This window comes from Pleuronectes platessa, chromosome 6 (assembly GCF_947347685.1).
Source record: "Pleuronectes platessa chromosome 6, fPlePla1.1, whole genome shotgun sequence".
Taxonomy (NCBI): domain Eukaryota; kingdom Metazoa; phylum Chordata; class Actinopteri; order Pleuronectiformes; family Pleuronectidae; genus Pleuronectes; species Pleuronectes platessa.
In genome coordinates, this window is record NC_070631.1 from 17,149,928 (window position 1) to 17,166,130 (window position 16,203).

At 41.8% G+C, this 16,203-nt stretch overlaps 2 protein-coding genes across 5 annotated transcripts in view; one reads left to right on the plus strand and one right to left on the minus strand.

Annotated features, from left to right (window-relative positions):
• LOC128442173 (peptidyl-prolyl cis-trans isomerase H) overlaps window positions 1–16,203 on the minus strand; it is a 37,867-nt gene that overhangs the window by 2,403 nt on the left and 19,261 nt on the right. For 2 of the 3 annotated variants that reach the window (XM_053424474.1, XM_053424475.1), the window contains exons 2-4: window positions 9,384–9,448; window positions 9,251–9,274; window positions 4,306–4,350 (exon numbers count right to left, since the gene is read on the minus strand). In XM_053424474.1, coding sequence (XP_053280449.1) covers window positions 4,306–4,350; window positions 9,251–9,274; window positions 9,384–9,448 — 134 coding nt within the window. Of the gene's footprint in view, window positions 1–670; window positions 3,418–4,305; window positions 4,351–9,250; window positions 9,275–9,383; window positions 9,449–16,203 lie in introns of those variants that run through there. The other variant, XM_053424476.1, reaches the window with a different exon arrangement.
• LOC128442170 (probable G-protein coupled receptor 160) lies at window positions 10,776–15,482 on the plus strand. Of its 2 annotated transcripts, XM_053424470.1 has the most exons (3): window positions 10,776–10,937; window positions 11,212–11,313; window positions 13,813–15,482. In XM_053424470.1, the coding sequence occupies exon 3, from the start codon at window positions 13,864–13,866 to the stop codon at window positions 14,962–14,964; it is 1,101 nt and encodes a 366-aa protein (XP_053280445.1). In that variant the 5' UTR covers window positions 10,776–10,937; window positions 11,212–11,313; window positions 13,813–13,863; the 3' UTR covers window positions 14,965–15,482. The 2 variants fall into 2 exon arrangements, with proteins under 2 accessions (XP_053280445.1, XP_053280444.1); XM_053424469.1 differs by lacking the exon at window positions 11,212–11,313 and having other exon boundaries at window positions 10,778–10,937.

A 16,203-nucleotide genomic window follows, 5' to 3' on the forward strand; every position in this document is an offset into this window, starting at 1 on the left:
GCACTTCCATTTACATAAGAAGTCAGTTTATTAAGAGCATTGATCTAAACAAATGCAGTCTGACACAGCAGTTCTGGAATACTTAGGTTATAATGGTCGGTTTGTCCTGAAACTGTGTTAGAGAGGCCTTGTCTCGCATGTATTGAGTTAATTTGAATAGGGTTTCTATTATATCTATAATAGTGACACATGTAAAGCGTCCTTACGTCTCTTGAAAGGCGCAATACAATTTCATTACATTTAATAGAACTCCGCGGCTCCACAGTCATTCAAACACTTATCTAAAGCTATTTCAATAAAAGCTGAACACTATAACGTTTATGAATAGAACTACACACAGGACGTTTGGAAAACCCTGAATTAATTTGATCTCTATCCGTGTACCTAACAAACTGATCCACCCCGAGCACAAAACACCTCTCCCACCTTGAACTAAGCTAAGAGTTTAGCACAACATTAGCCAAAGTGCTATAACGTTACCATTACTCGTGACGGAAGGGACGTTGCGGACGCTGGTCGTTGCATTATCATTCACGATACAGTTACTTGAAGTTGAAGAGGTCGTGGATGGCACTCCGGTTGTGACAGACTGATTCACTTTGTCAATGTTCATTACATTACATGTCATTTGGCAGACGCTTTTATCCAAAGCGACTTAAAGTTAGTGCATTCATCATCTTTGAGGGGCCATTTAGGGGTTCAGTATCTTGCCCAAGGACACTTCGGCATGCAGATGGGGAAGAGTGAGGATTGAACTGCCAAAGTTCTTGTTGGACGACGACCAGTCTACCCACTAGGAACTCGGCCACACCGTCCATGTTCATGTTGTTGCTAATGTTAGCTAAATCAAATCAAATCAAAGTTTATTGTCACATGCACCAATGACAGCGTCATCGGAGCAGTGAAATTCTTGTGACATGGCAGGCAACATCTACGCAGTAGACGACTTTACAAAATAGAAAATAACATACTATATACAGTTGCAATCAGAAATATTCAACCCCCCAAAGATTTTAAGGATTTATCAATTAAAGTTGACAGAATCTTGCTCTTTGAGCAAGATTCTGCTCTTTGAGCAAGATTCTGCTTCGGATGACTTCTTTATGAGTTGAGTGATACAGAAAATCAACACGGAAAATGCATGATGTAGTATTTGTGTGTAGCAGTATATTTTGTTAAGATAGCCATGTCACAATTATTCAACCCCTATATAATATTGTTGTTTTTAAAGCTGTGACAGTTTTTTTGTCCTAAAGTGGAGTTGAAACATTGTTAAGCCTTTGGGAACTCTATACTGATCCTTCATTTGCTTCAGCTGTGATTTATAAATAAACCCTACCCATGAAGGTATTCAAGGTGAGTTGCAATCATGGGAAAGACAAATGAGCTTCCACAAAGATTATTTCATCAAACTGAAAGGCCTTGGGTAGAAGAAGATTTCCCCCAAAAATGATATTCCAAGAGACACAATTGGGAACATTATAAGGAAGTTTAAAACTGATGGAGCAGCTTCAAACATGCCTGGCCGTGGAAGAAAGCCTAACATTTCATCAAGGACCCTCAGCAACTTAGTCAGAACAACTCAGATAAACCCCTGTGTGACTGCAAGACACCTACAGGATGACCTGATGAAGGCTGGTACAAGTGCGCCAGTGGCAACTATAAGACGTGCACTGAATAAAAAAGGACTTCATGGCCGGCTTCAAGACACACTCAGCTCTTGACCACCAGGAACATCAAAAGTCGACTAGAATATGCAGGAGGAATTTGGATAAGTCTACTGAGTTTTGGGTGACAGTTCTATGGACTGATGAAACCAAACTGGAACTGTTTGGACGTATGGACCAGCGGTATGTGTGGCGTGTGAAAGGCCAGGCTTAGGACCAGAAGAATACCATCCCCACAGTCCAGCATGGAGGTTGGTCAAAGATGATGTTGGGCTGTTTTTCTGCGGCAGGAACTAGCAATCTTTATTGTGTACATGGCATCATGGATTCACAGAAATACCAGGCCATTGAAGACCAGGAATGTGATGCCTTCTGTTGACAAATTAAACCTTGGTGATCATTGGACTTTCCAGCAAGACAATGATCCAAAGCAAAACCTCCAAGTCCACCAAAGCTTGGTTGAGAAAAAGATCCTGGAACGTCCTGGAGTGGCATTCACGGTCACCAGATTCAAATTTGATTGAAAATCTTTGGTGGGATTTAAAGAAGGCAGTTGCAGCATGGAAGCCATCAAACATCACTGATCTATAGGCTTTTGCACTTGAAAAATGGGAAAAAATTCCAATTGAGAGGTGTAAGAAGCTTGTCCGCACTTACCGAAAACATTTTTTAGAAGTTATAAAAGCTAGAGGATGCGCCACAAAGTACTGAAGCTGGGGGGTTGAATAATACTGAACATGCACATGTGTTGAAAGAGTTACATTTTTCATTTGAACTTCAAAGTTAAGTCAACTTCTGTTGTCAAAATAGCTAAAATATGCATCAATAAATATCTTTTGTTGTTTGATGAGGTTTTTTTGTCATTTATTGTCATTATCTGTCATCCACATCACTATAATGTCTATTGAGGTGAGAGGATTGAATATTTCTGATTGCAAATGTAACATATAACATAACGTCGTAACATATAATAGTCAAATGAAGCAGCAGATTACAGGGTGAAGGTGTGGGGAATATTAAATTAAATAAAATTAATATATGTGAAGTAAGTGTATTTGTATGAGTGGGGGAGCAGAATGTACATGGTGACTGTTCAGAGGGTCAGTGTTGATTGTTCAGAAGCCTTACGGCCTGGGGCAAGAAGCAGTTTTTGAGTCTGGTAGTCCGTGCTCGGATGCTCCGGAAACGTCTGCCAGACAGCAGCAGTGTGAGAATACCACAGCCTGGGTGGCTATGGTCCTTGATGATCTTCCGTGATTTTCTCAGGCATCTTGTGCTGTAGATTCCTTGCACGGAAGGGAGATGGCCCCTCTGCAGGGCCTTGCGATTAGCAGCGGAGCAGCTACCATACCAGGCAGTAGTGCAGCCTGAGAGAATGCTCTCAATGGTGCACCTGTAAAAGTTTTTAAGTGTTTTTGCAGCCATGCCAAACTGCTTGAGTCTCCTCAGGAAGTATAGGCGCTTTTGTGCTGTATGACCACAGAGTCCGCTTGTTTGGACCAGGTAAGGTCATCTGTGATGAATACACCGAGGAACTTGAACTCTGAGACTCTCTCCACTACAGCTCCATCGATGTGTATCGGACCTTGACCCCCCCTCTGCAGCTTCCTGAAGTCCACGATCATCTCCTTGGTCTTGCAGACGTTGAGAGACAGGTTGTTCTCTTGGCACCATGTTGCCAAGCCCCTAACCTCATCTCTATAGGCGGTCTCATCGTTGTTAGAGATGAGACCCATGATGGTAGTGTCGTCTGCAAATTTCAGGATGATGTTAGAACTGTGTGCTGCCACACGGTCCTGCGTGTACAGGGAGTACAGGAGGGCTATCTCGCTAACCGTAGCTAGCTAGCACGAAGAAAAGTCCAAATATGCCCAAACGCGCGGCCCCCTAATGTATAGCTCGTGGACTGGGCTTGTACAAAGTAGTTTGTTGTAGATTCAAGCTGCTTTTGTTGAATATCTGAGATTAAAATAACAGACACGAGGGTCAGATGACGTCAGAGAGGTTTGCTACAGAGTACAAAAGGTCCGCGGAGTGAGGGTCCCTACTGACCCCCATCAACTAATAAAATACTAAGCCTGAGTAAAAATCAAACTCTTTCAAAAAAGAAGCAAGGTATATTTGACGGAATGTGCGGTTATAGAAACAAACTTTAAATGAGTGCCTCCAGGAGAAGCTGTTTTAATACCAACTTAAAAAATCTCAAGAGGTGGTAGGTTTCTAGTTGAATTGACATGAAGTATAAATACATTGGTGGCCTTGTTTGACCTTTAAGAGACTTTTAATCAGGCACAATGACGCCAACCCAGTGGAGCCGCTTGGGTCCTATATTTGCTATCATATACTGTGTAGCCAGGTTGCTATGTAGAGAGAATCACGCAGACAGAGAATCACGGATGAAGGCGAAATATGGCGTTACCAAAAGTTAGGAAAGTTGATGTTGAAAACCGAGTCTTCTGAGTGTCTCTCTAGGAGAGGCACTCATTTAAATTAAAACATTTCTGATTCAAAAATCTCAAGAGGCAGTAGGTTTCTAGTTGAATTGACATGATTTTGAAATTACTTTATATGTACTAAAACCCATTAACAATCCTTCTAACATCTGAGCTCAAGGTGAGCTTAACAAAAAAGCTTGTACCTGTAGAATGTGGAGCCTTTGTAACCAATAGGGACTCCATCCTTCCTGGGGTGCAGATGTTTGAGACAGAACAAATTGAAGTTAGCCATAAAGATAAAACCAAGTGCATAGCATCATAAGCTAGAACCTTTCAACAAGTAGGCATTTCTATATCTCATCAGATTTGCCAGTAAATGGGCCTCTGGTCAATCAATACACACCAGGCTGAAGGCCAAGATACATGACAGCTGGCAGCCATCATTTTAAGGGTCGTTTAATACTGGAGCTGTCTAAGGTGTTCATGACAACACATTTGTATTTCACAGTCTACAAAACACAAGGGAAGAGTTCTGGCATGAAGAGCACTTGGTTCTGTTAAATATTGACATATTCATTTTAGAATTGTCCTGCATGCAGAGCATTTTAAAGGTGACATATTGTGAAAATTCCACTTTTATAGTGCTTCCACACGTTAATTTGGATATCTGGCATGCCTACCGTCCTAAAAACTCTGGAAAAAAACAACTCCCGTGATTTGTTTTGGTTCCTCTATGTCAGAAACTATACGCTAGAGTGCGTCGAATGGGATAACGACCAGAATTGACGTCACAGTCTGTCTACATGGCATAGCCCCCCCATTGTTTTATGTATGTAGAATCTCACTTTTTGCTGTCACCATTACTACATTTACATGCAGGTAATTTGATGTCATGTAAAAAGGTTAAGCAGGCTTATGACAATGCCACCTGTCCTTAATGACCCCGCCCTTTTAGACAACACTCGCAGCCATAAAAATGATCTCAGAGTCACTTGATAACCACCTCTGTGATACCAGTTATTCAGGAAGGGTGATGTTAGGCTCAGCGAAGCCAAACAAAAAGAGTCAGCTGCTTCTTTGATATGCATACATGTAAGTCAGGGGTGTCCAAACTACGGCCCGCGGGCCATCTGCGGCCCGCCATCCATTTTAAATTGGCCCGCCTCAACCTAACAATTTAGTAGCACTGAAATGGCAGTTACTTATAGCACTATGTAGTTTTGCTCTATTTTTGAAGAAATTGTACTTTCTTGATTCTTGTTGTTCTGGGTTTGTACCCTCGAGTAGGGGAGAGCGGGGTAATTTGAGACATTTTTACATTTGCTCCCCTCTAGGCGAGCTAAAATCATATATCAGTAAAATTTACACATTTCCTATTAATTCAGGATGTTTCCTAGCAATGGAAATTATCAGAATGTCTTCAGGACAAAGGGCAATGAAAATATGATTGTTTGTAAAAAAGTGGTCTTGTTTCCGACCAGAGAAATCAAGGGGGTAAAGTGATCCACTTACCTTTTCCACTTTAAAACTACCATAACAACACATGTTGTAATAGGTCAATTAAGCACATTTATAATTATTATGATTCATGTGATCTCTTGCACACCCTAGCTTGCCCCCACATTATTTCTCTGTCCAATTGGCAGGGACAGGGATATTGTTTTTCTCTGCGTATTCAAATGCCAGTTCACGGCACTTAACTGGAGCAAGGCCATGGAACTGGTCAGCTACTTGTTTCAAGTGTTTGGAAAGCTCCTCCTCCATCTCGTCTGTGAATATTCTCTTTGCCTCAGCTACTGCACCCTAGCCTGGATGCCAGACGAACTTAGCCCCGCCCACAACATTTTGGTCGGGCAGTTCGGTCTGGAGTCGCTCCATTGGGAAAAAATTATGGGGCGTGTTTCAACTGACCAGGAAGTAAAATTCCTCTTCGCTCAATTGGATAGACCTACAACCAATCAGAGCAACGTAGTATGTGACGTATGCTAAGCAACGCATTGTGAGTTATTTACTGGGTTCACACCGGACGCTTCAGCGCAGCGCCAAGCCTTAAATAACAGCTGGCTCCCATCCACTCCCATGTTAAAACTTTGTGCCGGTCACACCGGAGGCTGAAGCACCGCGAGGCAGCCTTGGCGCAGCGCGGTGCTTCAGCCTCCGGTGTGACCGGCACAAAGCCGTGCAGCGATCTACTGGATCAACGGGTGATATTATTAGCGCTGCCCGGCGGTTCAGCGTCGCTTCAGTGTCCGTTGTGAACAGCCAAGCGCCGGGGCGATAGGGATTAGCGCGGTGCTCTGGCGTCGCCTCCACGTTCTGTGTTCCTCTTTAAAAATGAATGCGCTGTCGATGTCTTCTAAAACAGACTCAATGGCAGCATCTACACATCTCAGCTCGCCAGCGGCAGGCATGTTTGTTGAAAACGAATTCAACCCGAGGGCACTTTGGTGACGTGGTTGATTACGTCACCGTTGATCATCTGTCAATCATCGTATAAAGCCCGCCCTGACAATTTGATTGGCCCGGTCCGGCCATAATTTTTTCCCAATGGAGCGACCCCAGACCGAACTGCCCGACCAAATCTGTTGTGGGTGGGGCTAAGTTCGTCTGGCATCCAGGCTAACTGCACCCCAGGCTACTGATTTTACTTCCCCTTTCTCTTTTTTCTTTATGAATCTTTAGAGGGTTGTCTTATCAACATTTCTATCCCTTCCAGCTTTTCTTAAGGACTTCTTTCCTTGCATGACCTCAGCGGCTGCACTCTCCATCTCTGGGAGGGGTGTTTGGCCCACAGGTTGTCTTCCTGGTGTAGTTTCTTTGCATGATGGCTTTTATACAATGTTTAAGGCATTAAAAATAAAACATATGTAATGTAATATTACACTAAAATATGGTTAAGACTAAACTTAACTTGTGCTACATGTCTCACTTTACCCCACAGCCAACATTTTAGAAAAAACAACATCTCTTAGCAATTCAGGCTAATCTTCAGCTAGCATCAATTACATGGTTTTATATGTTGGAAGTTCACCAACATGTATGATATAAGTTTTTTTTACCTGAATCAATTTGTTTTGACACAACAGTTGATGCAAGAAAATTTACTTTTACATGCAAAAAGAAAATTTTAACATTCTAACTAGGGATGTCCCGATCCGATATTGATATCGGAAATCAGTCCGATATCAGCCAAAAAAGTGAATATCGGATTTTATCGGACTGAATCTAAAAACTCCGATATAAGCGCTCCGATATAAGCTGTCCATTTACCGCTACAGGACTTCTATAATAGGTGACTCTGGTTTGATCACACTCAAACACAGTAGGTGGTAATGCCCCTTAATTAACGTTGGTGCCGGCCGCGGAAGAAGAGCGTCTCTGATCCAGCATGCACAGCCCACGTGATCACAACAACGACAACGTGTGTGCCTGCAGCAAGGTGTAGTGATGTCGGCTGTGTGGAAGTATTTCGCTCAATTGGATAGACCTACAACCAATCAGAGCAACGTAGTATGTGACGTATGCTAAGCAACGCATTGTGAGTTATTTACTAACCCGGGTTCACACCGGACGCTTCAGCGCAGCGCCAAGCCTTAAATAACAGCTGGCTCCCATCCACTCCCATGTTAAAACTTTGTGCCGGTCACACCGGAGGCTGAAGCACCGCGAGGCAGCCTTGGCGCAGCGCGGTGCTTCAGCCTCCGGTGTGACCGGCACAAAGCCGTGCAGCGATCTACTGGATCAACGGGTGATATTATTAGCGCTGCCCGGCGGTTCAGCGTCGCTTCAGTGTCCGTTGTGAACAGCCAAGCGCCGGGGCGATAGGGATTAGCGCGGTGCTCTGGCGTCGCCTCCACGTTCTGTGTTCCTCTTTCAAAATGAATCCGCTGTCGATGTCTTCTAAAACAGACTCAATGGCAGCATCTACACATCTCAGCTCGCCAGCGGCAGGCATGTTTGTTGAAAACGAATTCAACCCGAGGGCACTTTGGTGACGTGGTTGATTACGTCACCGTTGATCATCTGTCAATCATCGTATAAAGCCCGCCCTGACAATCTGATTGGCCCAGTCCGGCCATAATTTTTTCCCAATGGAGCGACCCCAGACCGAACTGCCCGACCAAATCTGTTGTGGGCGGGGCTAAATTCGTCTGGCATCCAGGCTATGACAAACTACCACGGGACAGCAAAAAGGCAATGGCCATAACAGAAAAGATAGCCCAGTTTATTGTGCTTGATGACCAGCCCCTGTCGGTGGTGAGTAATGTCGGGTTTAAACGCTTAATGGAGCACCTCGAACCTCGCTACATTATTCCTATAGTTTTTGTTGTTTTTGTCCCTGCCCACAGTTGTTTCCAACATATGCTGACAGTAGAAAAATAACTGAAGTGAACTTGAATTGTTTGCACTTTAAAATTTAATTTATTCTATTCAATTGTATAATGATGTTGGTAACCAGTGGTTATTTTGCACTTTAAATATAACATTTTGTTTTCATTGGATTTGTTGAGGTAATACTCTTATGTTGAAGGTTAAAATTTATGTAACCAATTGGTTAATAATACATGGGTCAGTTTTTCCTATACCTACTGTTGCTGACTATTGTTTTCTGTTATATCACTACAACATCAGTAACAGTAACATCACTTTATCAAGCCTTTTCTAACATTCCACACAACAAAATAAGGAATAAATATATGTATGATTTGTGCCTATATCGTATCGTATTGATATCGGTATCGGCCAATACTCAAGGCTACAATATCGGTATCGTATCGGAAGTGAAAAAGTTGTATCGGGACATCCCTAATTCTAACCACAGCATCACTGTCAACAGTCCGCTCCAGGGCAGGGAGCGTGGCGGTGTGAGTGGCCCAGACCTTCAAATTTTTTTCTGTATGTGGCCCTCAGGCTAAAAAGTTTGGACACCCCTGAAGTAAGTGCTCTCGATGTGACCAACAGAAGTCTGTTGTGTTAACCAGGTTTCTCTTCGTGCATTAGCCTGATAAAGGGAACGGCTTCATGTTTCAAATGACAAGTTATTTCTTATTAAATGCTGGGATGAATGTGTAGGCCTTTTCCCCTGCAGAGTTTTGGTGAGCAGAGTGTTTTTTTACCATCAAAAAAGAAAACCCTTCACTGCCTTACCTGAATTCTCCAGTGCAGAACTGCCTGCAAGAGATGATGAAACTGTAAGTAACAACAACTCAGAGTCTATTCCATGACAGCAAATTATAATGTGAATTGTCATGAAAATAAAAAACTCCATCTTTCTCCTCACTGGAAATTCTCTGCCGTCTTTGGAACCACATCAGCAAACAGCTCGATCTTCATCCGTCCCACATCCTGATAAACAGTTAAAGAACACAAAATGAGATGTCATGAAAACAAAAACATAGACACCCAAACGGAGAATTCATTCGATGACACATTCTTCTCTTGATAAGTAGACAATCATTCCAGTAATTTTTTCATTTCTGTCTTTGTGTTAACTTTGTACATATTACATTTCTCTGTTTCGCTGACAACATTAAGTCGACGCTGCTTCATTTCAGCAATACATGATAATGCAACCCGATACTGATCTAATTTCCCTGTGGTCAAAGCATGCATAATAAAAATATGTAAAACATTATTAGACATAACACAATCAGTTGGTGTGTGTGCGTGTGTCTGTGTGTGTGTGTGTGTGTGTGTGTTCCCCAAAACCAGAGGGGGCACGCAAGTGGCCAACCGCTACAACAAGGCCTGTGTGTGGACACAAACAATGAGCTGGTGTCAAAAGATGTCCTCATGACATTACTGCACAACTGTCCCTTCACTCCATGCAGACGACTCATTGTATTTCAAGCAGCCATTACATTTCCCATCTTTACAACTATGGCCATGGGGAATATAAATATCCCAGGGACAAAATGAAACACAAAATGAAACACAGAGGCAGAGTAACATGGAACACACATTTGATCTGCCGAGGGTTTTCTCTTGTTGGAGTGCAACATCCACCGAAGTCAGGCTTCTTAAAGACCGGTAAGACAGCTTTTATCAAGTCAGGCTAACATAAATATAATTACTGTCTACATCTTGACAAAAACATCCTGTGAACTCCTTTTTTTTTTATGTGAAGTGAGAGGGTCAAATTGCATAGATCACTTTTGAGAACAATTTGAAATTGAAGAAAAATACTAAGAAAGATGAGAAAAGGGGTAAAATTAACTGATTTAGACAAACGGACAAAGGATTTCAATGCACAGTCGTGTAGTGAAGTTCAAAGTCCAGATGGAGCCGCCATCTCCCACATGCACTTAGTCTTTTATGGACACTTAATATGCGCACTAAGGGCATGTGGTTTATTTCTCTTTCATAATTAATACGATAACCAGAGGCCAAGTATAACTGGTTATAACCTCTGACTGCGCTCTACCACATTGAACAGACTGAGGATTTCATTGAAAGGACAGCCAACCAGCTGTTTTTGTCACAGTCAGGTAGCAGCCTCAGGCCTCCAACAACCAGCACTTGATGCCGATTCTCATGTAATTGTATCGGGATGCAGCACAAGCCCCAAACAAACCAGTACCAGGCTGTGGTTTGAACCAGCAAGCGGTGTAAGGAGGAAGTGACTTTCTAACTGGGCGTGCCAATCAGTTGTTAGTATTTACAAATAGAAAGGTAGAGCCATAGAGTAAATAGAGTCTCCCTGGCCGAACTCAGAGACCTGCACTGACGAGACTTGACGAGCCCACACAGGACTCTAAGCTGCATCACTGGACCAGAGTGGAGCATCTGTACGTCTACAGAGTGTCACTGGGCGACGATAAACCTGAGCACACAGGTATAGGCTTCTTAGAGCTACACCATATTTCATTTCATTCAACCTTATCAAGTAAATGCTGCATTCTTCAAATGGCAGAACGTGTTTTACTCGTCATCGATTTCAAAAGTAATGTGGACATGCAGGATGAATGAGTCTATGGTTTAAACGTTGTAAATTGTTTAAGAAATCCACTGTAGAGAGAGGGAAGTCCGAACTGATAAACAAGATAAAGGCTATGTTTTCATTTTTTGTGACTAAACAACATATTCCTGAACATATGTGTTTTAAATAGGCCTTACTGGGAAACTGTGAGGTAGAATGAGATCAGAGTTGACAACATTCTGGACATTCCTTACTCAATAAAGTCGAAAACCAATGCGGAGAGACAACACTGGCAAGTACTCTACATTGGTCTTATACCCGTTTAAATAAATTAAATATACACAATTAATCCTGATGTATTGCATGCATTTACTATCAAATGTTTCCTCTGACTGTTCAACATAGCCTTATATCTCAATTTTGTTTTGACAAACTTTTATGACAGTAGCCTTTGCATGACATAATATACCTAACATGTTCCTGCAAAATATGGATGTTTTATAACTGATAGGCGAAAGTTTCCTAACCATTGAAAAGCAGATCTTTAAGTGTAAGACTTTAAATGCCTGGAATATGTATCAAGATTTTCTGCACATTTTGTGGAGTATAAAATTCCACTGATATGTAGCAGAGGCAGGCCGCCTCACCTGAAAAAAATATCACTACATCATAATATATATATATACATATATATATGTATATATATATATTACATATATATATGTATATATATATATTAGGGCTGCTCGATTAATCGAATTATGGGTTCAAACGATCTCCAAACTACTATAATCGAGTTGAAACGATTAATTGGCATTTTTTTCGAGAGAGACGCGCATGCACAATTCAGTCCTTCCCCCAAAGCATTCAGCGGCCCAGCTGACTGGCTCTCACTCTCAAGCAGAAGTAAAGTGAAGGAGGCGAGTTGTGTGTGTGGTGACCGGCGGGGAAAAAAACAGCGCGAGTGGAAAAGCAGGGAGGGCAGCAGCAGACCATGTAGCGGCCGCGCAACGCTATTCTCAAGCGCGCTCCCGCCTGGCTGTTCAGACCGGACCCGCATTTCTCCGCACCGGTCAGTCGGTCAGAGAGTGTTAGGGTGGCCATCCTTAAGGAGTTGAGTAACACACGCAGCCGTCATCGTTATTTATCGGAACCGGAAGTGATTAAAAAAATAAAGCATAGACTTCAGAATAAGGGCACATATTAATAATCGTTTATATAATCGTGATTTTGATATTGTCCAAAATAATCGTGATTATGATTTTTTCCATAATCGAGCAGCCCTAATATATCCTCAACAAAAGTAATGTGTGACACTAACGCCAGCAGCAGCGACCCGCTAAATGAAGTGCATAGCTGCAAGTGAAAAAAATCATCCATAATTAAAAATCTGGAGTCTGGTTGTTCTTGTCTGTACACTTCTTGGACATTGCTGGATGTGGGAGTAGTCCTTTAAAGTCTTGGTGCATTTCTTTCTTTGTCGGGCTTATGCCACACCTTGTTCAATTGGCTCTCCTCTGCAGACACAAGGTTCAAGGTGGCACTGTAGCAAAACATCCTCAGGTATTCATATGTTAAAATATGTAGCCTTATCTGCACTGTGTGAGTTGATCAGTTAGAAGGCAAACCAGGTCACAGTCGTCATCACAATTGGTTTGGCCTTTTGTGTTCACGTTCAAATTTGTTTTGTGCAAGTCAATATTTTCTTATGTTGTTAAAGGTTTGTTAACAAAACTTTTGAAAACAGAAAAATAGAAGGAGATGGTAACCATCTACGACACTGTGTTATTGTGATAGCTTTCTTTTTGATTGGCTGCTACTACCTCGCTAATCTGGAACAGTCACATGTGATTCTCTAAGATATTGTTGTTGTATTTGGATTGACAAGGCAATTGTAATTGCACTTGTGTTCAATGTGGTCAGCATTGGTCCTTGATTCACCCCTGGAGGTGGTTAGGCCAATCAGATCCAATCACGCAAAATGCTTTTTAAGTGTAAAGTGTAAATGGAGTACGTGTCTAGAGATTTCTATCATATTATTTGATTATCCCTAGCAGCGGGAATTGTCACGGAGCTGTTAGATTATAAGATATCTAAGCATGTCTCTGAAACTTTTTGCATGTATTTATGAAATATTAATATTAATCAGGAGCGGAAGAGAGCAGGGGCACTCCTCCCACAGCAACAATCATTCTAATTTGTGGGACTCATTAAGGCCATCAAACCTGAGGAGGATTTTTCCTGCTCAGAGTTTGTTCTTCTACAGCTTGAGAGACAAAAGTGAGAGTCTCACTTTTTCAGCCTCGTTTTAGTTTTTATTTTGTCAGAATTGGCTTCTAAAATTCAGGGAGACTTAAGCCCCTTAGTTTCAAGTCTCAAGTCCAAATGTCTCTCATCTATTTCTCATAAAGGGTGTGGGGGGGATCCTTTCACTTCACTCCGTCAGTTATTTACATCACATTCTACATTTCGGCATCAGATTGGCTCATTGTTGCAAAAAAGAAAGAAAAAATATTAAAATTAAGTTTTAAATGAGTCACGTTTGTCTCCCGAGTTGTAGAAGAGCAAACTTAATTTGTGCAGTAAAGTTTTCCTCTAGGAGATAATGGCCATATTGATTATGAGACCAGATACATATAGATGCCATCGATTTAATGGCTGAAAACTATGGAAAGATAATATCTAGGTCAACCATACCATCCCTGCATGACCAGCTGAAGTGTGTTCCTCATTCCACAGCTACACCTTTTTTAATCATTGACCATATCTAATCTTATCTCGTCTTTCACAGCTTTTCCTGGAGCCTCTTCTCACTGAACCCAGCCCTGTCACGATAGCTTCAATGCTGCCGGACATTCCAGTGTTTCTTGAAACTGGCAGTGACTTCAAACTGCTAGCCATCTTTGAGAAATGGAACGACACGTCTGGCTTTCATATAGACAACACTGTGAAGTGCCTGTTGCTTATGCTTTTCAAGTTTGGAATGGACACAGTGGTCTTTCTCCTATGCTCCGGGAAGCTGTATACCTCCTTCTTAAACATGTGCAGCCTGTCCATCGTCCTCGGTGACATGACGATGGTGCTCTACGTGACAGCTGTGTGGTTACTCGGGCCTGAAAGTTCTCCTGTGTCACTTTGCTACTTTTTGGCTCACGCTTCAGCAGTGTTTAAAGCACTGCCCCTGCCAATGATTGCCATGGGTATAACTGACTACTGTATTGAAGATACCAACCATGCCAATAAGAGCTCCTTATGCAAATTCCTCAGGAACTTAGTACTGACATTGATGGTGTGGATGCTAGCTGTTATTTACTCCGTTGCTTCTACAAAAGTTGAGCTGATGGACCTGGTTTATATGACAGGCATAAAAGTTTTGGCGTGTGAAGTAAAGGTGTCCACATTTATTAACTTCTTCATTTTGGGGCTTTTCTCTGCAGTCATTTTGATGATACTTCCCTTTTCAACAAGCATTCCCATGTGGGTGAGGGAGGCTGACAGGTTGTCTAAATCAAGGGAGGAACAAGATAACCAGAGGAGCGACTTGTTCACATCAACATCATCCACAGAAACAAAAAGCAGTAAGGAAAATGATGTGGGGGAGAACAACTGGCTACGCCCACCTCTGGGCCACAGTCTTACTCTGGGCTTTGCTTTAATTTGGATGCCTTATCTCACAGTGTGTGTGGCTTGTCTGGCCTTTGACTTTGGAGCGCCTGCCTACATCAGTGTTAACGTATATTGGCTTGAGTGCACCAACAGCTTACTGGTGGGAGTGCTGTTCTGGGTAAAGAGCAAGTCACTTGGGCCATACAGCAATCTACCTGAAAATGTATGCGCATGGCATGTTTTCTGGAATTTGAGTAAAGGAACATGGCAGCAGCCGCTCCCTACAGCTGTGTTTAATCCATCAGAAGAGAAGAGAAACCCTCTTTTCTACATCTGACATAAAATGTTCGACAATAAATGTTTTACGTCACAGAACTGACAGCAGAAGTGAAACCCATGAAATAGGGAAGCAAATCAAGACTTTTCTGTGTACACTACAATTTGTTTGCAAATGTGAATGAGTTGATAATAAAAACTCCAGTTACCATATATAGAGATAGATAATGAACCCTGCCATGATTTAGGACCTACACTGCAGCCAGCCACCTTAAAAGCTTTTGGGAAGCAGTGTGTTCATTTATCTCTTTAGCACAAGGACGAATTTCCTGAATTAAGCATAAAATGTGCATAGTTGTCAAAATAAACATTTGAGGAGCAAACTTTTGTAAATATTTACATAAATCACTATGAGTTTGATATTCTCTAACTTTTTATATATTCATATATTTGCACAGCTCTAAAGCTGATTTATTATCTTAAGGTGATTTTTATACTTTGGGGAAAATGTACTGTTAATAATATGTTATTATGACTTCCTTAAACTGGCGTGTCTAAATAAAAACATTCTGAAACACAGTTCTTAATTTTTCTTTCACTGAATCATGTGTATTTTGCTACCCTTTGTCACACTAAGCCAAATCTTCACCAGTTCAAAACTGTTGAATGTTAATTTCTTCCCTCGATGAAGAGTGAGTTATAATCAAAAAGCTGCAGGACCTTGTGATGGAACTGTTTTCTCAGCTGCTGTCTAGGAGGTCAAGAATGAACTTTAAAGACGGATGGGCTGCAAAGTTTCAGAGACATGCTTAGATATCTTATAATCTAACAGCTCTGTGACAACTCCCTCTGCTAGGGATAATCAAATGATGTGATAGAAATCTCTAGACACGTACTCCATTTACACTTTACACTTAAAAAGCATATTGCGTGATTGGATCTGATTGGCCTAACCACCTCCAGGGGTGAATCAAGGACTCATGCCGACCACATGGAACACAAGTGCAATCAAGTGCAATTACAATTGCCTTGTCAATCCAAATACAACAACAACATCTTAGAGAATCACATGTGACTGTTCCAGATTAGCGAGGTAGTAGCAGCCAATCAAAAAGAAAGCTATCACAATAACACAGTGTCGTAGATGGTTACCATCTCCTTCTATTTTTCTGTTTTCAAAAGTTTTGTTAACAAACCTTTAACAACATAAGAAAATATTGACTTGCACAAAACAAATTTGAACGTGAACACAAAAGGCCAAACCAATTGTGATGACAACTGTGACCTGGTTTGCCTTCTA